The following is a 23,181-nucleotide window of genomic DNA, read 5'->3' as shown; positions in this document are numbered from 1 at the left end:
GAAATGGAACGTGATATATCAAAATACTAATTGCACTTTAACTGTAAATATAAGGAGAGCAGGGGAGGGTTACCTCTTCTTTTAGGTATATTATAACAAACCTAAGCTTTTAGAGAGATTTTAGAATTTAATTTAATTTTGTAGAAATCATCTTAAAGCAGTCTAAAGCATTAAAATAATAGAGGAAGGTGAAGGAATTGTGCCAGTGATTATAATATTCTTAAATTCAACTTACAAACTTCATTATTCTTTCATGAATTCTTAATAGACTCCCCATTCTTTTATTTCAAGGAAATAATTGTTTATTTTCCTATATGCATGTGGGAGATCTAAGAATTAAGCTTCCCTTCAGCACCACAGTAGGGGCATGGTTAATCGCATAACGGTTCCTGTTCAGTTTGCTGAGAATACCTGCAGCCTTAATTAGTAATACTCAATGTGGGACCCTTTGATGTAGAGCCTAAGCTTGTTTGGAACAAAACCAAAGAGCAGTGGCATGCAAATGTTCTTCCACAATATTCATATGTCGTCCTCATCCAGGTTTGTTCTTCCTTCCCACTTAATATTTTCCATGAAACTTGGGGCAGTTTCTGAGCCAGGGTAGTGACACAAGGACAGTACCCCATTCTGCACTGAGCATAGAGAGACAGCCAGATGTCTTCCAGATTTCCCAGTACCTGGCTGGCATCCCCTCCTGTGCAGATCTTTCCCAATTTGTTGAAGACATTTTTATTCAATGCAGTTTTGCAGCTTTGGAAACATCTGTACTCTCCACTGTTGCTGCCAAATAGACCTGAGTAGGAAGATTTTTTCTTCCATGTATCATGGATAAAAGATTGTGCCCTATTTTTGCTCCCTCTGACATGGCCGTATATATTCCTGTCTCCATGAGGTGATTACCACTGCTTACTGTATAGTATCGCTGCCAAATTTAAAAAGTTCAAGCTGGCACATAATGTAAAAGTCACCTGCTTTAGTACCACAGATCTCCAGCACTTCCTCCCCATTGAATACAGCCCAGGTGAGATCTTCTGTCGCAGTTACTGAAGCCTTCTCTAGGACTGACCGTACCTACCGAGAGGCATATCTGTATTTCAAAAGGGTTTTCAGTAGAACTATACTGTTAGTTCCAGCAAATAACTTTTTACCATGATACCTTTAAAGTATTTTCTTGGGCAGAATAAGATGTACAACATTTCGTATAGGTTTTATACCGCTCTTTTGGCACTTTTATACCACTCTTCTGACACTGCACTGGAGAATGAACGGTACAGGGTTTTTGTTAGCATCTGCTTTAAAATCTATGGATTTTTCACACTGCTAATGAACATAGCTATGTTGGGAGAACTTTAAATGCAAAGAGAAGCAGAAGATGCCTCCTGCAATAGCTCCATTCCCCTGGAATTGAGCAGCTCTTCGCCGGTAGAGGGAGATTCATGAGCACAGGCAAGGGAAGTGTTTTTAATAGCTGAAATGTGATCTGGAACTTGCTCTGAGGAGAACAGCAGCTTGACAAGCACAGACCAAAATGCAGAGCTTTTAAATTTGTTGTTGTTTGGCAGTCATATTTCCACAATAATTTTATTATAAACAAAACCTCATCACTTTCAAGACAGGAGAAATACCTCCAGGGGATAAATTAGCTGTGGGTGAAGGCCAGGAAAAGATTACTACTTTGTCCTTCTGTTCTTGGAAACATTGCAGAAAATACAGTAAATGCTAAAGGGTAAGAATGTGAATAGGTAGAAATTCGTCAGTTTCAGGTAGGGAGACAAATCCAGATCAGAAACTGGTTTGAATCCCTTTCAGGAGGAAGGGATATTTTTGCTTGCATGCTTTTCTTTGAGCTAGGGCTTTTACTAGAAGACCCTGTTGAACTTACTCCTGAGAAAGAAAACATAATATTTCCAGTTCCCAAATCAATCTGTCTGAAAACTGACCTTTCCTCACAGTGGCATGCCCAGCACAAGGGCAGTCTGCATTTGCTAGTCTGTCTGCAGAGAAGAGTTGTGCTACAGCTTCTGTTTCTGCTTTCTCTCTCCAACTTCTTCATTGCATGCCTTGTTAGCAAGAACAGTACTAGTCCTTGTTTCTGCACCATGTTGCTGTGAGGTGCTGAGTTGCCTCTGTGAAGATCTGTTCAGTTTAGGGACTTTCACGCTTGCCTACTGTTCACTGTCCCTTGCACAGTGGGAATGGGCTGGTTATTTGATTGCATTTCTCTCCTGATGAAGAACAGTGTGTTCGTACTGACTCTTACCGACCTCCAGGTCCCAAAAGCCAGAGCTTTCCACCAACAATCCTGTTGGTACACCTCACTGTGTACCTCCAGCTCTGCTCCTCTGCCACAGCTCTGGCAACACCTGGGTTGCCAGGGTACTGTAATGCTGCGGCTTCTCTTCAGCTCCTCAGTCCTCCTGCAGCCAGATATATGAAGTTGGAGAGAAGCTGCTGGAAATGTGAATGGTACCTGGGCTCGTGGAAGGGATCAGAACAGGAAAGCTAGTTCCTGTACTCAGGAAAAGCCTCATACAGCAGTTCCCACCTCATCATGTGATTCTTTTCATTTTAAAAAGTTTTATATTCTCAGGGAAGAGTTCAGGATTGCCAAGCTAGTTATGAACTCTGGCTGGCTTCAACTGGGAATGAACACGAACTGCTGTTACTTGCAAAATAAATATCTGCTCTCAACCTATGAAATTGTGCAGTTGATTTAAAAAAAACACTGTTTTAAATGTAATTTTGCATATTTTTGAAATACTTTAATATTAATATAAATTGTTATTTCTCCCTTGTTTTCTGTAGGAATGATCGAAATTGTGAAAGATGCTACAACAATTGCCAAAATTCAACAGAGCACAGTTGGCAACACTGGTGCATTTAAGGATGAAATACTAAACCAGTGGCTCAAGGAAAGATGTGTGATTGAAGAAAAGGTGAGTTGTTTGAATTCTTAAGTAGGATTTTCAAATGCACCCAAGTAATTTAGGAGCACAGAGCCCATAAGTTTGTGTTTGAGTTACTTAGAGGAGTTTGAAAAACCCATTCTTTTTCCCTGTATCCAGCTGTGAGTTTCCGCGAAAGTGCCTTCTGCATCCAGCTGGCAGTCAGGCTCCTGAGTAACAAGATGCTTTAAAAATGACTCCTTGGTCAGTGGTATTTACAAGTGATACATGGGGAGCAGATTGAAAGGACATCTAGGAGAAATGAAAGACAGTGGGGCGTAGAGGATATAAGTGCAGGCTTGGGTACACACAACTTCTTTGCTACTAAAGCTTTCTTCCTGCTTTTTCCTTATAAAAGTGTGGATAACTGTATGCTTACTGTATCTGTGTTAAAAGATAGAGCCTGCTGTTGCAGCATATTGAGTGTGATGCGGGGTAGTGATCTTAATCTCTTTTGTGTAAGTGTATTATATAAGAGAGTTGTCTAACTTTTGATTGATACATGTCGACAGAAAGACATCTGACTGAGAATAACTGAAGGAGTGTTAGTTTTTAGCACTGAAGCATTTAACATCGCTAAGATTTTTTTTTTTTTTAGTTTCAGGCAGCTGTGGAAAGATTTGTTTATTCTTGTGCTGGTTACTGTGTGGCAACCTTTGTACTTGGAATAGGAGACAGACACAATGACAACATTATGATTACAGAAACAGGTGAGTTTTTTCTTCTTTCTCTTTTTAAGAATTACATAGAACAAGTAGGGGTTGGCTGTACTTCACTAGGTATATGTTTTAATTTAACAAATAATGAATTCCACAATGAATGAAGGGACACAATCTAATTCTGTCAGCCTTATTTAGAAGTTCAAGCCCTCCTGTGGCATTGAAACCTACTGTCACCCCTTTTGGCCTTCAAATAGGCTCTAAATATTTATCATTAATAAGGTGATTCTTTTCTAAGGGCAAGTTTGTTACAAAGTAAGTTATGTGGAATGTAAAACTTGTTTTTCACCTAGATATAAGATCTAAAAGCTAAAAACGGTAAAAGCCAGGTTTAATGACAGCTATGCACCTGTCCGGAGTATGGATGTGGCTCTGTGTTCAGTGGACTTGTATCTGATGTCAGAATTTAGATGTTACTGGAATGTTTTCATTTCCAAGGAACGTTAATGTTTTATACACCCTTATAGAAAATCCTAGAGGTGTAGTGTTTTGCCACTAAAGTCTGTGGGATGGTGCAAAACCTCGTGAAAGAACCTAATTTTTTTGTATTATAAACTTCAGGAGTTATTTCCTTGGCTGCACATTGTTTTATCCCTAATTTTATTCTTCTGCGGAATCCCCAAAAAGGACCAAGAATGAGCAGTACATGTGGAGTTATATTTAGTCTGAGATATTCACTTCCAGTTTCTTGATCTTGATACTTCATAATTAGTGTTTACATAATGCTAAGAGACAGAAAATACTTTTGGGCTTAGTTAGAAGACTGTATACTTAATATTAATCATGTGAGAGTTAAAGTTTTACCAGTTGTCCTTAGAAGGCTGGAGAGAAGAAAGTAGCCTGAAGGCAGAAATGAGCTGATCGAAGACTGCAGTACAAAGGCTCACCAGAAGTCCTTGAGGAAAAGAAGACAAAAAAATGATTTAATTTCAACGTTACTGAATATAGTACTATATATACTACGTCATATAATGTCAGTGCCCTTTTTCAGAGAATGAGGGACAGGTCAGGAGGAAGGGAGAGAGAAAAAGAAAGGTCATTCTGTCATGAGCAGGAGCAGGTTAGCCACAGTGTCTTCAACAGGGGCTGTCTTGAACAATAGAAGAAAGAGGGATGCAACTGTGCAGAGTGTGTCAGCTCTGGGGTAGGTTGTGAGGACTCAGAAACTGTCTGAAATTCTGGAACATTTCAGAATGTTTCATCTAAGAATCACTATGAAGTATATGCTTATATCATTTGATGTTTTATCTTTTAGTATACATTTTCCATTATTGCAAATCTGTGTTCTTAAATAAACATAGTCTTATACCCTTGCATTTTGTCTGCCAATGAAAGTAGTAAAGTAATTTGGAGAGCAACAGGGCACTCCATTCCTGTAAGTGTAGTGATCCTTAAAATGGGATTTTTTGTCACTTTCTTGGGACCTAATGCCCTACTACACTCTCCAGGTTATCCAAAGGGTGACAGCACAAACTTATTCTGCACGTACAAGATGCTTTATAAATTGGTAATGCAGATTTGTGAGAAAGAAGCATGTTCTAGTGACTGACCTGCGTCCAAGGAGCAGGATAGTGCCAGAATCCCAAGGGAGTTTGTAACATAATCCACAAGCTTTTTCCATATACTGATGTGCTGGGATCTGCATTGTTATGGATCAGATGTACAAGGTTTACTTGCTTGATTTTTGAAAAGTTGTTTGTGTATGTTTAGAAAATACAGCAATTCTGCCAGCTTATTAAAGGCTGACAAAGATAAATGAAAAGTAACTTTGCCAGGGAAACAGAATTATATATGTAAAAAAGCAAATAGCCTTTTTTGCTAAACTAAAGACTGAGTACATATAACAAAAACAGTTTGTTGGTAGTATTGTAAATACAAATAAGTGTTACTGCAAGTTTATTTTATTTCAGCCTAACCTTGACTTCTCTTCCTCTTTATCAAGGTAACCTTTTTCATATTGATTTTGGACATATTCTTGGGAATTATAAAAGCTTCCTTGGAATTAATAAAGAAAGAGTTCCTTTTGTGCTGACTCCAGATTTTCTGTTTGTCATGGGGACTTCTGGAAAGAAGACAAGTCTCCATTTCCATAAATTTCAGGTAAAGAGTTAATATTTAACTGTAAATCAATTAAGCAGTGTTTTTACCCTCCAAGATGAACATTAGTGCCTTAGTTTTCAAAGGTCTAGGCTCCTGGGGATTATGTTAATAGAATTTCACTGAATCATAATACAATGCTGAGATATTTTGGACCCAGCTAAGAGCAAAAATTATCTGTAACATTACGGAAACTAGAATTCAAACATCCACAAAACCACTTCAAAAGGTTCAGCTAGCAGCAGACCAGATGGGCAGTCCTTTCTTTGTTTCTTGTTTTGATTGAAAAATGCTTTGTAGAGGGCTTCAGTACCTGAGAAGTTAGACTAACAGCCTTGACCAGAGTCTTCTGTGTAGTATGAGCAGGTGTTAGGCATTCCACAGATGACTATGCCAGTGTTGTTCTTTCCTGATCCTGCCCTCTTTTTCTGGAGCTCAGCCTACTGCATCTGAATAGAAATTTGCAGTTATCCTACTATGTCAGATTTGGGTTTTGTGATGCAGATGGATTTATCCTCTGAAAGAAAAGAATGGTGTTAAAAATCTATTCTACTGTAATTTCTACTTGAAAGTGAGTCCCTCAAAAATAGTTGTGTTTTTGCAAGATTGTGTAGGGGGTTGGGGAACAAAGCAAAATGCTGTTTACTATGTTTAATGGAATGGCTGAGAGTATGGCTGGGCAGAGGTCTGGGGTGGTGTTCCTGTGCTCATCTTTAGGGGCTTTAAATTTGCACCTGATTTAGAAAGTAAGTTCCCTGTATTATCAAAAGAAAAAGTCTCCTCTAGACTGAGTCAGAGCAGAGTCCTAATTCAGATGTTCTGGACTCCCTCCAGATCAACTAATCTTTCTGTCCTCGTAAGTAGTCTGGTTTTCTAATCTAAGTACCTAGTTAAGGTTTTTATTGTTGAATAGTGAATACATCCCTTTGAACATATGTATCTCTGAACATACACGTGATCATACAGAAAATAATGAGGCAATTGCCATCCTCAAACCCAAACTTCTGAAATTATGTAAACAACCAGCTGCTATTTTTGAGTCTTTATTTTGTACAAGGAGCAGCTTTATCACAATGCTAATGTTGTGAAGGGGCTTTGTAGCTCAAACAAATCAAAAGTAAGGTGTTTTTTGCTGCAGAAAACAGGAATGCAAAGCCCCTGTTTTAAAGAAGCTTGTGAGCTGTACCATGTGCAGGCAGGATGGCTGTTGCTACTGCTGTAAGCCATGTGCAAGTGGGAGGCTGAAACACCAAAACTAGGATATGTCATTTCACAGAAGACCTCCAGTCTGGAAGCAGAAAATATCCAAAAACATGAAAGTGTGCTAATAGAGGACTGGAAGACTAGTAACTTCTTCATGTCTTCAGTGAGGTAAAGTTGTGTTAGTAGACATGGATCATCAAGCTTTTTAGAGAATATCTGACCTTTACTTCACAGCCCAAATACCAAAAGCAATAGGAGGAAATCTTGGTCTTAGCCTCTCTCCAATAAGCTATGCCTTCATAATATAGCAGCAAGTGCTGAGTTTGACTGAATACAAAATTTTATCACTCTGGTATAAATTCCCAAAGTAAATGCTGCTCCCATCCCACTCATGACTTTTTAGGAATGGTGTGATAGTGCAAGCATCATTTCCACTAGTGCTATTAACCAGATTAAAAATGATGATGCGCTTTACTTTTTCGATCCATGACCATGGTGTGTAACCTGGTCCAGACAACAGTAATAACGACTGAAAAAGTTCAAGTTAATTTACAGTTCTGCTGCAGTAGGTACTGTTTATAAACTGCTATTCTGATAGTACATTAAAAGGCTGTCTCAAAGACCAATAAAAAGAAAGTTAAAAGTAAAATGCATCCATACAATTAAAGTAGTAACACTGAGCAAGATATGCATCACATATTTTGCTGTAAAAAATATGTTTTGTTTATATGGTCGGAGTGCAAAAATAAGCAAAATGATAGTTTTACTTTTTAACTGGCTAATTTTATCATGTTTTCTAGTAATGAGGGTTTCATTCATTGTGTCTGCTGACTCATTCAAGTATTAATGGAAAAGTCTCATCATTTATCTGTCATTAATTTTAAGAGCATCTATCATTAATTTGTACTTCAGCTGTGTTAAAATATACTGTACTTTAGAGGAATCCTTTGTTTTTACATGCTCTGGTGTTTTTACTATTTTAAAATATCTATGGTTTTGTTTGGTTTTATTTCTCTGTCACCTATTGGATACAGTCCATACAGATGTTATAGTCATAAAATGTATTGCATGTGTCAGAGGAAACTAGCTACACAAGTAACTTTGATTAAAGACCATTGCAATATAGTTACTTATTAGTGAACTTTTAAAACTGTCAGGGGCATGGCAACTGTTCTTAATCTAGCAATAAAGTTCATTTCTATTAGCTCTTAGTCTGAATTTTGCTTCCCTTTTTGTTTGTTTTCCTTGTGATGGTTTAATGAAATTCAGATGCCAAAGGCTATTAATGAATTACAGAAATATTTAATAGAAAGCAGTATTTGATGGCCCTCTGTCCTAATTGCAAAATTTTATTTAAGCGGAGCATGACTTAGTCTGTCCCATCAGTGAATTTTACAGCTGCTGTAGTAGTTTCCAGAATTCTCTTGTTTTTATGTGTCAAATGTGATGATATTTTCTTTCTAGCCTTTGGCTGGAATCCATGCAACCCTTTTACCAGTATATACATGCAACATTTTTACTTCTCATTTGTAGAAACCTTTGAGAGAGTCTCGTGTTACATCTTCTTAGTCTTTTGAGCTTTGTACACCTAGTCATTATTAGTTAACCTAAATTTTTTCTTTGCTAATGTTTCCACTGAATTTTGAATTCATTTTATTTATTTTATTTTATTTTATTCGTTAATTTTTCATTACTTTGCTGTGCTGACTTGATAATACAGAGATCTGTATTTTCAGTACTAATCAAATAATTTCCTGTGGTTGTACCATTTGTTTACAAAAGCCCATGTATATGACTCTCAAAGGAAGGTGACAGAAAGAAGGGCGTAAAGTTCATCACTGAAAAATACTTTCTGTAGCATACTGTGTTGGGAAGACATGGCCTATGTAAGTGAACTTGGACAGTTTCTATTATAAAAATGCCTGACCTTTAGGAGACTAATACTTATGACAGTTTCCGGATATCAAAATAAGCAATTATTCTCTGTTGCCTATAACACAGGGGGATTTTGAGTTCTCCTCAGCTCCCCTCATTTTGCCTGTGACCTTGGATTAGTTAGCAGTTTGCTTCTTAATCCCGTGGTAAACATCTACATACCCTTGACGCATATGTATGCATTATTTTTGGTTCTCTCTGCCTCTCTCAGAAGTGTAAAAACGAGTTTTCTTGGAAGGCATTAATTCAGAATTCTGTTCTGTTGCTGCGTGAATAAATAACTGTAACAAGTAGATGCAGATTTTTAAACTCTTTTGAGTCCTTAGACTGCTTTTGAGAGGCAGGCATGCCAGCTTCTTGGCTGCGTGATTGTTCTTCTGTCTCAGACACCAGCAGCAGTGAGGTATATCATCCACAGAGAAAAGTAAAACCTTCTTTGATATAACTATAAAGAGCTTTCATCTCTTTCAAGAGGAACAAAACACACACTAACTTTTGTGACAAGATTTTGCTGTTTGAAGTTGATATACATAGCAGAATTTCTTTTTCTCGGGTGTTACGGAGAGAAAGTAATCCCTATGAAAAGATGAAGGTGTTTTCTATTGTAAGTTGTGCTTTGACCATTGCAGTTCATCTTCTGCTTTGCCAGAGCTAAACTAACGTTAGATTTGGTAAGTGTAGTCTTATTTTAGGACAAGATTTATTTGGAAACTTAGAGTGAAAGATATAAAGGCCCAGCAACAGAGGGGGGAAAAGAAACCCTATAGACAGATTTTCAACATACCATCTTGCTCCTGTAGATTCTTCCTAATTTGTCTGGTTGTCCTGATATTGCTGATGTGAACAGTGATAGATATTAAGATTATTTGTGCAATTCTTACTGTTATTAAGGAAGAAAAATAACACACAGCTCGTCAAAAATAAACATAGCTGTCCAGCGCTAATGAGATTTGGTGGAATTTTATATAAAAAAGATTGTATTTCTTAAGAATTTCTTAAGAATTCTTAAGAATTTTAAGAAACTTCTTAAGAATTAAGAATTTTTAAATGAATTCATGTAAATTTTTGGAAAGCTTAATCTGAATATTTAATTGGGTGAAAGTCAACATTGCTTAGTTTTGGTTTTAATAGCAACAACTTTCTTGGAAATATTTTTCATCTGTTTACATTACTGCATTACAGGCCCAATTTAACATTCTAATGTTCAATTCATTTCTTCATTGTGTTGTTTCCCTTAAAATGTTATTTCTAAAAGCAAATGACTAACAAATTTAATATAATAAATGATGATTTCAGTTTATGTATTAGTCACTTACCATTAAATATTCTTTTAAAAGGCATCATAGGCTTTTTCAAGCTGTAGAAATTTCATTCTTCTAAAGTTTATGTTGTTAAGCACAAATTACTTATAAATGGAAGTGATAAAGCAATAACAAAAACAATAACCCATTGAATCCAAAATGACAGTACATAAACATCGCAGTCCTACAGTGAGGCAGCATGCCTTAAAAATAGAACTAGATAAAATTTCTGAGAAGGCCAAGCCTGAAAAATCTTCTCCATTAAACAAGCCATCACCCCTGCAAAGTTTATAGATGTATATATAAAGAAAATGAAGAAACAGTCCCCCTGGAGGTGCTGCTCTTTTCAGTATCACTTGCTGTCCCAGTGTCTTCAAATGGGAATATACCAATCATAAAGGAAGACGACGAATTATTGCTGTCTCTTTAACAGTCACAGAAAGAGATTATATGACAGGGAAATGAATTTGAAATTTTTGTGAAGCCAAGGTTTTATGCTTTAATAATTCATATAATATTATTTAAAAGAGCCTTTAGTTTTTACCCCAAAACAGTACTTCATGCCCCAAGGTGTGTTAATGAATGGAGTAATAATGAGCAACGGATGCAGAAGTCAGCTTAATGTTTCTGCTCAAATGAACAGTTCAATTGGATCTTCCTCTCTCTGACGTATATTGGTAATTTTATATGGTTGGTTAGTAAGAGTAGTTCATACCTAAGTTCCTATGAACTTCCTAAAACCATCCCTTTCAGTTCACCTCATCAATTAACAGAAACATTCCTTCTCTCTTACAGGACGTATGTGTGAAGGCTTATTTAGCTCTTCGACATCACACAAATCTGCTGATCATCCTGTTCTCCATGATGCTAATGACTGGAATGCCCCAATTAACCAGCAAAGAAGATATTGAATATATTCGGGATGCACTGACAGTAGGGAAGAGCGAAGAAGATGCTAAAAAGCATTTTCTTGATCAGATAGAGGTTTGCAGAGATAAGGGCTGGACTGTGCAATTTAACTGGTTTTTGCATCTTGTGCTTGGAATCAAACAAGGAGTAGAAAAGCATTCTGCTTAATGTTTTATGTAAATTAACTATAGGTGTGAATAGGGACTTAGTGAATCTATATGTTATTATTTATGCATTCCTAATAAATGAGCAGTCAAAATTGCCTTTACTTTGCTAGCAGCTGAAATGGATCTTCTAAAAAGGCATGAAATTTTGCTCATCCCTCCAGAAGATCTTCCTGCAGTTAAGGTTTTTTTTTTTTTTTTTTTTTNGAAAATTGCTGGATTCTGTTAACTAGTTGCTTTGCTTATGTGGCCTGCAGTTTTCTTTTTTCTTTAGTAATAATTTCAGATAAATATGAAGGAGGAGCTTGAGTAAAATGATAACCTCCAAATTGAAATAGAGATTCCCTGTGACATTGTCTTAATCGCTCATGAGGGTCAAGCCCTTCAAGTGGAGAAGAGTCTACTTAAAATTTATGGTCACATTGAAATCCCTGTAGGAAATTTTTTTTCTTTTTCAGGAAGGCTTACTCTCAAGTAGCACACATCCTTCCCTTTTGTCCCTTTCTTAACACTTTGTTCTTTCTGATATTTCATAATGTTATCGGTAGAAAACAGCTCTGACTCCACTGCTAGAGGAAATTATGTTACCATTTTTGTAGCCTCCTGACGTGCGCAGCTGCGCTTGACTGTCTCTCTAGCAGAACTTCATGGTTACCTGGAAGTTCCTCAGGTTTGAACCTCTCATTCTTAAGGTTTAATTTTGAAAGTTTTATACTGTAGTTTTTAATGGGGAATATCCATATTATATTACAGGTTATATTCTTACCATAAAGTTACTGCATTTACACCTGTATAGTGAAAGCTTTGTAGAAAAAGCAATGGTACGTCCTTTTTCCTCAGAGAAAACTCCTTATATAAGAGTAATTGACATTTTACCAAATATTCAAGAAACCCAAAGGTTATTTATTCTTTGGTGATATATTTTCAGGATATACCTATCAGGAATTAAATGTAATCTTTGAAATTGTGTATATTTTGCTATTTATTTTTAAATTGTTTAAGAGACTATACTACTGAAAAGCTATTTATGAAAGAAGAAGAATTGTTATTTTTAGTTTCAATATTTAAACTTAAAGAGGAAAAAAATGGGCAGTGTTAAGTAGAATTTTACCTTCTTTACTGTGGGATACCTGCAAATCATCAAGTCTGCCTATAGTAGAAAAAGAAAAATATATATATCATGAATTAGTTTTTGACTTGAATTATTATGGTATACTTCCTGCTAATTGATTTTTACCAAAGAGAGATGATGGCTTACAGTATTGCTTTTTTGCACTTGTGCCCATGTAATTTCTTCTTTCATTATAGTTTTACATGGGTTTTACATTACATTTAAATGATTAACTGAATTTTTTAATTCTGTTATCATTGCTTCGATCGTTTCACAGACTTGTTAAGATTTTAACTACTGCTACCACTGTTACTACTGAGTGTATTCTTGAAGGATTTTTAATAAATGTACTGTAATTGATGTCTCAGTTATGAGATACATCCAGTCCTTTTTTGAAATGTAAATGTTTAATTGGTTACTGTGCCCAACAACATTTTGATGTACATTGGTGGAGTTAGATAAAGAAGTCTAAAAATTTTAAATGTTGAATATTTTGTTGTGCGTTTATGTAATTATCCTGTGCAAGATAGGCCTAAGTTGATACTAAAATATAAACTAAATGGTGAATATTGGCTGTAAAATGATATTTTTAGATTTGTGTTTTATAGGTCTGAAATAAATTGGCCTGTTCTATACATTTGATTATCATTCATGAATAAGCAGTTTTTCCCAAAATACATGTAAATATTTTTTTTACCCAGTTATTCAAAGACTATGTAATCTCATTAAGGAGTTATATTCAAAGTCCCACTCAGAGGAATTGTTTTACTTCCATATTAATAATTCTCTATAATTATTGAGATATCTTAAATTTTAAGAGTCTATAGTTTTAGAACTCCAATTATTATAATTGTAAAGCATGCAAAGAACACTACCACTTTATAGGAGTGTTTTGTTCCTGTTTAATGAATAAAATGAAACTGCTTTTCAGGTGAGATGGTGGCTGGGGCACACTGGAGTTTGGGCACGGGTACTTGTCCTCCTTTCCTAGTCCATCTTCTTGCAGCTGTTGGTATCAGGAGGAAGTGTGCAGAACACGGGCTTTGCTCCATGCAGTGGAGTGGTCTTGAAAGCTGTAACTTTAGGACAACTGCTTCTAGCAGAGCAGGGAGTTGAACCACAGTTTCCTGAGTTTGAGCCCAATGTCCTGCAGAGTTTGAGCCCAGTGCACAAACACACTCTAAATACAACAAGCATGCACAATGTTCTAGCCTTTCCATAATGACTGTACAACAGGAAATGTAAATTAGTCACTAAACACATTTTTCACAGGCTCTAATATAGCATGCAGAGAGACCCAATTACTAAATTTTTGAGTAGGTCTTAATTAACATCCTTTCCTCCCATTATCCCTAAGATTATTTTTTGAAGATTTTTTAAAATTATTTTTCAGGGCTATTTTCTTTTTTTAAGATGTATTGGATTTTCTTAATAGTTTCAACTTATGTGATTACTGCACCCAGCAGTGGAAATTTGAATCTATTCTTAGAGTAAGTGCCTCAGACTCGGTTGCAACTTAACATATACTTTGGCTTCACCAAGATCATAAAGGATGTTGGTTAGTGATGAATGTGTTCCCATGGTTCCAGCCTAATTATGTTCCAGGACAGGAAGAAAAGTTGGAAGGGAGGTAAGGTGTGCAACATTATTATATTTGTATCTCTGTTGAATACACTGATTGGACTTGCTAGAGTTGTTCGATCTATCATTAGCAGAATATTTAGCCTAATTTAACTTATATTTAGCAGAACTTCCATTAAAATGTGAACAGTGATACAGAATACAGACATGAACAACAGATATGAGAAAAAACATGAATGAAACTACAGGTGTTTTAGAGTATTTTTCAATCAACTCTTTTTACAGTCTTTTGGCAGTGTTTTGCAAATCCACATGAGTAGTCCCAGATTTATAAACTGGAAACTGCTGTGGGGTTTCTTGTTCTGTTTATGTGTAAAGCAGTCTCACAGATAAGAAATCCTTTAAATGAAAGTCTAGGGTACCAAAATGTCTACAGGGTCAAGTGGGCCCTTAGAGTATCCTAGTAACACATAAGTACCTGAAAACCACCAATGTGCTTTCATGAATCTTCTAGTTGCAACTTGTACAATGCATGTTGGCAATAGCACTCCTGAAATCAACTCTTCCCCTGGACAGAAGTCTCAGGAAGGGGTTCCCGCCATGCTCACCCTACCCCACAGTTTGGAGGCAGAATTGGCCAAAAAAAGTGTTAATATATTTTAAAACTTTGTCGCAGGTCTACGGATATGAGGTTCGTGCTGGAGAAGAGGAAGCAATTTGTCTGCAGTTACACCATTAATAACAAGAACTAATCAAAGGATATAAGTGGCATGGTTATAACCATGTGAGGTTACAGTATGTGTCCTAAGTCATTAGAGGAAAGAGGCACCAGTGACTGGTTCTAGTACAATAGAGAGAAGCAATCAGGAGGATGTGGTATTTTTCATAGCTTTGTACAATAAAGAATGAAAAAAAGATTCTAAAAGCAACCTAACACCAGTGAGTCTCTTCTACCCATCCAGAGAAAGATTGGTGTCTGCCCGTTCATAATGAGCAAGCATGCACCTGATGGGAAGCCCTGGGAAGGGGAGCTACACATTTTGGAGAGTGCTGGTAGCAGTGTCTTTCCACAGGCCTGGGAAAGACAAGCAGGGAGTATTTAGAAAAAGTATTCAAAAAAGACGTAGCATTTCCCAGGTGATCTCCAGGGGATGCAGAAGAAGCAGCTGTTACTTTGGAAACAGAAGCAGCACAGTGCCAGAAAGACATGCCAGTTAATTTTAGATAACAAAAGAGACCTGCGTTTGGCACAAGTGCTATCTAGTAAGTATGAGTGCATCCCGTTCTTAGTGCAATCTCTCTGATATTCTGCATTAGGAGTTTGCAAATACTGATCTCACACTCAAAGCTGTAGTGTCTATGGTCTTAAGAGTTTGCTGATAATCTGACAATAAGTGCATGAAGAGACAAATGGGAAAATATTCATATGTAGAAAGTGGCATTTCTTAAAAAGATAAATATTGGTTGTGAATAGACACACAAAGAAAGAGGGTAAAGCCTAATGTAATGAAGAATAACCAGGCAAGATGCCTGAAAGGAGAAAAAAAAAGCCATGAGAAATGTGTAAACGGCCCATAGGGCCAAATAGATTCAATATTATAGCTCAGATTTTGTACCAGATACTGCTTTGCCTTTGAGCATATCTTGCTTTATCTAGACTAAACCAATTATCCTGCAAAAGGTTAGGAGAGGCAATTCCAGTTTAGTAACCTGAGAAATCTGCTGCCACAGTACACTTTTGTGACAAAGCATTCATTAACAATTCAAGACATGGCCAAAGCTGAATTTTACTAAGAGTATTTACAGTTAAATTATCTGTGATTAAAAAAATTAGAAAGGAACAGTCAATCTTGTGTTTCTGCTCCCAAATCCACCAGCAAGCATCTGGGATTGGCATTAAACTTGTCACGTGGGCATATTATTTCCTGTCAGGATGGAAATACATTTTTCTCTGAAGCATTTGAAGCGGGCCTCTGTTGGAGACAGGACACCAGACTGGATAGACTCTGGCGCTGATGAAGGATGGCATCATCTGTCAGATGTCTCCACACAGGAGAATCGCAGGGAGATAAACAGGTCTCTTCAGGAAATGCTCTCCCTCCAGCCAAAGTTATCCTTCATTTTGATGAAGTTTATGACAGCTTCTCTGTTTTACAAACCTCCTTCTTTCCCACAGAATATGATGTATTTTCCAAACCTTATAAAATAGTAATTCTGACTGCCTAGAGAGAAAAATATCCAGCAATGGCAGTAAGTTTAAAGCAGACTGGGTGTTCACCCAGCATCAAAACACTCTAGGCAGGGTCCTCTAGGTTCATAATGATGCCGCACGCAAAGACAGGCAGTTCTTCCTGTCACAGCTGTGCTCCTTGCATTCTGGGGGGATGTTAATTAGCTAAATAGGTTATTTTTTCAGAGTACAGCCTTTGGGAATCTGTTGTTGTAATGGCACATCAGACTGAGGGCGAAGAGTGGCTTCTGGGATGCCTGGCGGCGTGAGGGTTGTGGGGAGTCTGAAGCCAGCTCCTGGGAGTGGGTGGCCATTGGGTGAAGCTGCCTCTTTCCAGGCCACCAGGGATCCTGTGGCAGTGGCCTGGCAGGAGGTGGTTGGAAGTCAGCATCTAAGTAGATGAGCCCTAAGAGCTGAGGGAGCTACCTTTCTCTGGGGCTCTGAGGCAAGGGTGTGTTGTGTCAAAGGCCAGACTAAAGGCCATTTTACATGACAGAGATGTGCCCTTGGCACTCAGGTTTTCTGAAAAGCAAGACAGACTACTGACCCTCCTGTCTGAGGAGGTATGGGCACCATACACAACCCTCAAAGGCAGCACTTACTCTGCAGTAGCAGAGCTTAAACCATTCCTGCAGCAGATAAGCTGCATTACTGAAAGTAATGAATCCTTTCACAGGATTCATACAACTGTTGTGTACAGCTGCAAATAGTGAACTAAATGGTTAGTTAAACGCTCCTCTAAGGGATTTGGAGGGATGCATTTCTTTGGAAGACTTTCTCCTCATGTCTCATTGATTCCCACTATTCTCCTTTTTTACTCTCTTCCTGTTCTCTTTTGTAAATGCTAATATGAGCTGTTCAGAGATTGGTGTGTGCTTAAAAATCCTTATTTACCCCTATATAAAAGCTTGTTTAGTTGACCCTGTCCTCTGGAGATCTCTATTTTCACAAGCAGTCTAAACACGGACAATAATGTATAGCATTGGGGTGGGGGAGGAAGACAGATACCATTTTCACAATATTGTCAGCATCAGGAAAAAGAACCCAACCTTCTTCAAGGGAGCTCTATCACAAGACCTCACCCTAAACTGGAGATTAAAAAAACACAGTTCATCAGTTATAGACTATTATTTTTTTAATTCCCCTCTATTCTTCTGTGACTGGGTGTATGTGTAATTTTCTTATTCTGAAAAGCCAGCTCTGGATGCTCACAGAAACGCATGCCTCTCCATGGCTGCTCTAACCATCCAAAACCCAACTACCATTCATTCCCTGCCACCTCTTCACTTTCTCCCTGACAGCTTTCCCGCATAACCCCATATTCCTTTTCTATACCAGGCCTACAAAGTGCATCTGGAAGAACAATGAACAGTCAAGAAAATTAAAGCATTCTTCTTCAATATGCTGCTCAGGATCTTCTCACCACTTCTTCAGTTCTATTCTCTCCTTGCCTGTGCTCAAACCTCTAAAACTAAAAATAGACTATCCACTTTTCATAGCCAGGAAATGCACAGTTAAATGTTTGCAAAAAAATCAAGTGTCAAAAATCTAGGTAACTATGTAACAGAGATGCTAGCAAAACCTGCAATGGTACAAACTTGCTAAAAATTCTCCTGACAGCACAATCCCTTTAGAAAGAGAATTTGACAGCAAAAGAAATCACAAAAAGCTGTCATAATGTGTTTTGAGGCAAGAGCATTGGAAGACCAAGCTTTCCCCAGGTGAAATGCTCTGTGTATGTCCTCTGACTCATATTACCAATAAGGCTCAAGGTGGAGAAGAAGCATCATAATGAATACACATTTTTTCTGAAAAAGTTGAGAAATCTTAATGCAGTTAATGCAGTAGTTGTAGAAGTAATACGAATACACAGAAAGAACCCCAAAACCAAAAAGCTCTTCTCTAGTATCAACAAGACTGTAAAAAAAGCAATAACGTGGGACTACCACAGTCTAGTTATTCTAACTGGTATCATTACACATCTTATCCAAAATTATAGTCATTCTAGCTAGTGGCATCAGAGACTGAAACTGTTGAGAAGCAAATTAGCTACTTTCAGTACTGCCTGGAAGGCACTACTTCAGAGAATGCCCTTAGTATATCATCTTCACAAGAGACAGGCCAAGAAAAAAGATGCGTGAAAGAGGCTTTATCATGGCAACATCCTAATTTACAACAGCGTCAGAGATAAAGCACAAGAAATACTTATTGGTGCTATTTTTAAGATCAAGATAATATATTCTGAAACTGAATCACAGTGAAGCAATTAAAAGTACCATGTCAAAAAGACATGGAAACTACACTACAAATGGGAGCTACCTGTCAGGATTGAAATACAGCAAATAACACAGACAGAGATCACAGCAAGACCTCCCAAAGACATAAAGGATACCACAACCCTTGAAACAAAACTTAAATGCTACAAGGCAAACAGGGACATAACACTCACTACAAGCAGACAATTTGCCGATGTCAGTTAGAGCAGTGCTGTAATGCGGAGAAGCTCCATGAGTGCAGACTAGAGCACAGACATTCATATAATAATGTTTCCACTCAAATAGAAAAGGAAATATTTGTAGATGACAGAAATTTCACAGATCCATAAAGGCCATGATTTAAAAGACAAAAAGTATGACATGAAAATAAATACAATTCCAGAAGAAAAAAATCTGTGTCATATTTTTAGATGGCTGAACAAAGAACATTTGGAGGAACAGAGACAGATAATTCCACAAAACTTTACAGTGTCTACCAGAAATAATGAGAAAAAGAGATCAAGGAGACAACGAATCTTTTGGAGAATTATTAAGGTCTGGCTAGCTTGCAGAATGACTAAGTTTCCTTGGCTACCGAAGATTTGTGGAATGAAGAAACACAGTTGACTGTACAGCATGGTCTATGAAAACAAACAAAAATGGTCATTACAATTAAAATACTTCAATAGTTCTGAAAAAGATACTCAGGGAACCTCTTAGAATGGTACACAAAGGGAAAGATGGGCTGTGTACTTCCCCTGCAAGAATGATCAAGAGTAGTTAGGGTCTGTTTCCTTTGTGCAAAACACCAGGCCTAGAACTTGAAGGAACCTGATAACAACGTCTGATGCATCCAACACAGCATAGCAGGAGTTGGTAGTTGCTCTTTTTTTATCTCAGAGGAAACCATTACCTGCTGATAGTTATTACTATAGTAATTTTTCAAATTCAGTCAAACAACCTGGGAGCCAGCAATACAGCAAGTCACACTGTGGCAGAACCCCATAAAGTTGCTGGGCTGTGAGGGGCAGAAGGTGTGCAATATGAAAACCTCCAATCTTCAATACATTTGCATGTCTGTATGTCACATTTAGTCTCTACAAATTGCTGGGAGCACGATGTTTCTTGTTATTTGGCTGTTTGTGTGCTTTTACCTAAAATCTATGATTTTCAAAGACTTATACCAAGCTAAAGGAACTGTCTGGCATAGAATGGGTGAGCTCAGGAACCACGGTGGAAGTGCTAAGTCCCATGCAAGAATCCACTCCCGTGCACACACTCTGTATTTGCATCACTCAAACCCAGGCTGCCTGTTCTAGAAACCAACTTGCAAAATGCTTCTCTGGCATTTTCACCAACACCTAAAACTAACACACAATGACTTGCTGAACTGAGTATGAATAAATGCAAGAAATAAAATGAAGGTGCTGTCTGTCACTAGTCTCAAAATTTTACGGCAGGATCTACTCCAGGAGTTCATTTGTGCTCAATGGTTTCTTGATTAAAAAGGCCTATAAAGAAGAGACAGTTGACAGAGCAGACACAATGGGACAACTTCTTGCTAGAATCTGCTCTCAGTGCAAGCAACAGCAAGGCCCTGAAAGCTGAGAACAGGGCTGAAAGTTCCTTGCTGTAACTTAGTTTCTTGAGGGATTTGCCCAAATGAAAGCAAGTCATTCTTTTCCTTAGCACTTACCCAAAATAAGTGCAGTCCTCAAGGAAAATAGCGGAACTATTCCTTTAAGAGTAGGAGTGTGCATTAGTTTACTCTTGAGCACCTACTCTCCAACAACTGGTTTGTGGTTTGCACTTTTCATTAAGCTACTTCATTCATGGAAAGAAAGCTCCTTTGGAAGATGCAAGCAAATATCTTCTTTGCAGCCAAGTGGGCTAGAGATGTTTTATGACTTGGAGAATGTTCCTACCCATGAATCACAACGTGGCAGTATTTGCTAGATATGGAATTTGCAGTGAACTCATTCAAGTGATAGACAGCAACAACCATCTGAGGGATTTAACAGATTTGTAAAGGATGGATCTTTCAGACATGCACAACCAACTCTGTATTATTCTTGGCCAATGGATAGAAAGCTGAGAAAGATACAAAAACAGTCCATCAGCTACTAATCAAAGCAAATGAAGATGGTCAAGGCCTTTCCTCAGTTTACTAAACTACCAAAAATAAGCAAAAGCTGTGAATCATTTCTAATGCCAAGAGTTATTAATCAACATTTGTTCACTAGAAGAAGAGATGGATACTATGATAAAAAGTGTCAGATCAGTTAAAATTTCCACAAGAAATGTCAGTGTTATTATGATGAGAGGCCTAAGAAGATGATCTGTCCTCACTGTAATTAAATCAGCAGAACAGCCTAATTTTTATGCACAAAGAAGGGATGTATAGGAAAACTGTAGACTCCTTAGAACTGCTCTTAGCAGTGCAGCATGCTGCCAGCAGTACTGAAAGAGCAAATGAAGAGAACACATGTGCAACATTAACAAGCCCCTGGAACCTTCCGTTTAGTATATAGAAGAGAAAACTCCATTACAACCAACCCAAGCACAGTTAATTGTTGATATTTGGCCATATCTGCAAGAACAAAAAGCAGCACTGGCTTCAGATGAAGGAGAAGATTTAAACTCCCAAGTGAAGGATTACAATATATCTTCACAATTTTTTAAGAACACCTCCAAAATTCCTTTGCTTATGAGAATGTGTTGCAAGACACAAACAAGTAGTCTGATGTGTACATTGGATTTTTTGGCAAGGAAGAGGAAATTAGAGTACTCCTTCTTAATCTTTTTTCATGTGCCTTGAACTGGGTTGCTGTGAGCAGAGTGTGTTTGAAAAGTTTTGTTAATAAAAAGCCTGTTTAGTTTAGCTCATCCCATATGGATCTCCATTTCTTTGCACAGTTTAATCAAAGACAATAAATCATGTTTACATTGAGATTTTTGCCTTTTTTGTCAAGAAGTAATTTTTTTTCACACTTGCTAACCCTGCTGTATCAGCAAAGCTCAAATATAGAGTGTCTAGCTGAAAATGTAACTAAACAGCACACATTGGAGACTGAAGCAATCATTCACAACAGTATGAATTTATTCATCTCAGTATGATGATCATTCCCATAGGAATGGCCTTCTGGGAGAAGGAACCTCGGATGCTTTCACTGAACAATGGATGTCCCTGTGGCCAATTCTGAGTGGAAATAAGATAACCTCGTGTTATCGCCCCACTTTGTTGCCGCTGATGCCACTGTTTGAAGAGGGGAAAGAACAGTGGGGGAGAACTCCTACACAGTAAGCATTTGGGGTCATATGGCCTTCAATCTCAGCTGCTTTTTGAACAGTAGGTAGGACACATGCCCATTGCAGACCACCAGTGTCAGGCAAAGAAGGCTTGATGAGGAGAATTGCTGTTGCTCTCTGGATCTCTCCTATCAACACACGTGGAAGCATGGTTGTTTTATGTAGTCAGAGAAGCAAGTGTAGCTGGAGTAGCAAGGAAGGAGGAAGCTGCAGCGAGGTTTCAACAGAAGGAGAGCAAATTTTTGTGTATTAAGCTGTATCCAGCTGTATCCAGGTTTGTAGGAATCAATGCAAAATCACAGAGTAAATGAACTCTAGTTCTAGCTGCAGCTCTGCAGGTCTGTACTAAGCCAAGTCTGTACTTGGGAGTGGGATGTACTGTACCAGGAGAAAATAGCAACAATGAGATTCAGAGCTGGAATGTGAAAGCTAACTTCAACCATGTCTTCTTCAGCTCTTGGAAAACAGCTTCAGTAAATCTTTAGTTGCATCAAAATGACAATTTTCCCAGCTTGTTGGCTAAACAGTACCAGCACTAAATATAGGCCTCTTTGGCATGCCAGCAGGAGCTGCCAAACAAGAAGGAGAGTGATTTGTCCTTCCTGAGATGACATGTGACATCATTAGGCATATGACACCAAGCCAGAAACAATTCACCCCAGAATGGAAAACATCCCACTACCTGCCTCAACCTGATGTATTCTCACCCCAACATGTTATCAAACATAGAGAATAACTAGGAAATTTCAGGGCAAGTGGGTTTTTTTCTCTATATAAGTCACTCTCATATGAGAACTCATTGAAATGCAAAGTTAAAAAGTAACGCCTTAAAGCATTGTTTAAAAAAAAACAGAGAGTAACCTGGTGAATCTTCACACTGAGTTTTAAGGTTCTAAGCCCACAAATGGGAATGCTCCACCTCCAGCTATTTTAAAAATATAGATAGATGTGTATTAAACTCTGTGACAAACAGATTGTCACAGCTGTCAGAATGGGTCAGAGAAGAAGGAGCATTTGAGAAGGAATTGGCTTATCCTACAAAAAAGAGGATGGCTAATAAATAATAAATTGTGGAATACCTACTTAATGCAATATCTGGGTTAATTTTTCTCAGTAGCTAATCATGTTAAATGAAAACACTTCTTCATGAATGTCTTCTCATGGATTATATCCTAGTAAACTGAGTTAGACTGGTCCAGATGACCAGTAACTTAGTCATCAGCAAGGTTCAAGAATAGACTTTAAACCGACTCAAAAATTTCCATCTTTTTCAGGACCCCTGATCTTTTCCCCTATCAGACACAAAGGACCATACACAAAAAACTAGTTACAAGATCAAGTCCAAGAAACAACTCAGATTTGGAAATGAAATTGCTTTGTAATTCCAAATACAACAAATATGTTCAGAGATTATCAGAACTA

The 23,181-nt window shown here is 37.7% G+C and overlaps 1 protein-coding gene across 4 annotated transcripts in view; it reads left to right on the top strand.

The window, feature by feature from the left end:
• The window catches only part of PIK3CG (phosphatidylinositol-4,5-bisphosphate 3-kinase catalytic subunit gamma), a 32,062-nt gene extending 20,592 nt beyond the window's left edge, over window positions 1-11,470 (top strand). For 3 of the 4 annotated variants that reach the window (XM_026059013.1, XM_026059014.1, XM_026059012.1), the window contains exons 8-11: window positions 2,806-2,936; window positions 3,544-3,655; window positions 5,607-5,764; window positions 10,996-11,470. In XM_026059013.1, the coding sequence (XP_025914798.1) occupies window positions 2,806-2,936; window positions 3,544-3,655; window positions 5,607-5,764; window positions 10,996-11,277 (683 nt within the window). In that variant the 3' untranslated portion in view covers window positions 11,278-11,470. The remainder of the gene's footprint in view (window positions 1-2,805; window positions 2,937-3,543; window positions 3,656-5,606; window positions 5,765-10,995) is intronic. The other variant, XM_026059015.1, reaches the window with a different exon arrangement.
• Window positions 11,471-23,181: the final 11,711 nt, after the last annotated feature.

Source organism: Apteryx rowi, unplaced genomic scaffold (assembly GCF_003343035.1).
Source record: "Apteryx rowi isolate R43461 unplaced genomic scaffold, aptRow1 scaffold_151, whole genome shotgun sequence".
Lineage (NCBI taxonomy): Eukaryota > Metazoa > Chordata > Aves > Apterygiformes > Apterygidae > Apteryx > Apteryx rowi.
This window is presented reverse-complemented; position numbering and strand designations above follow the sequence as displayed.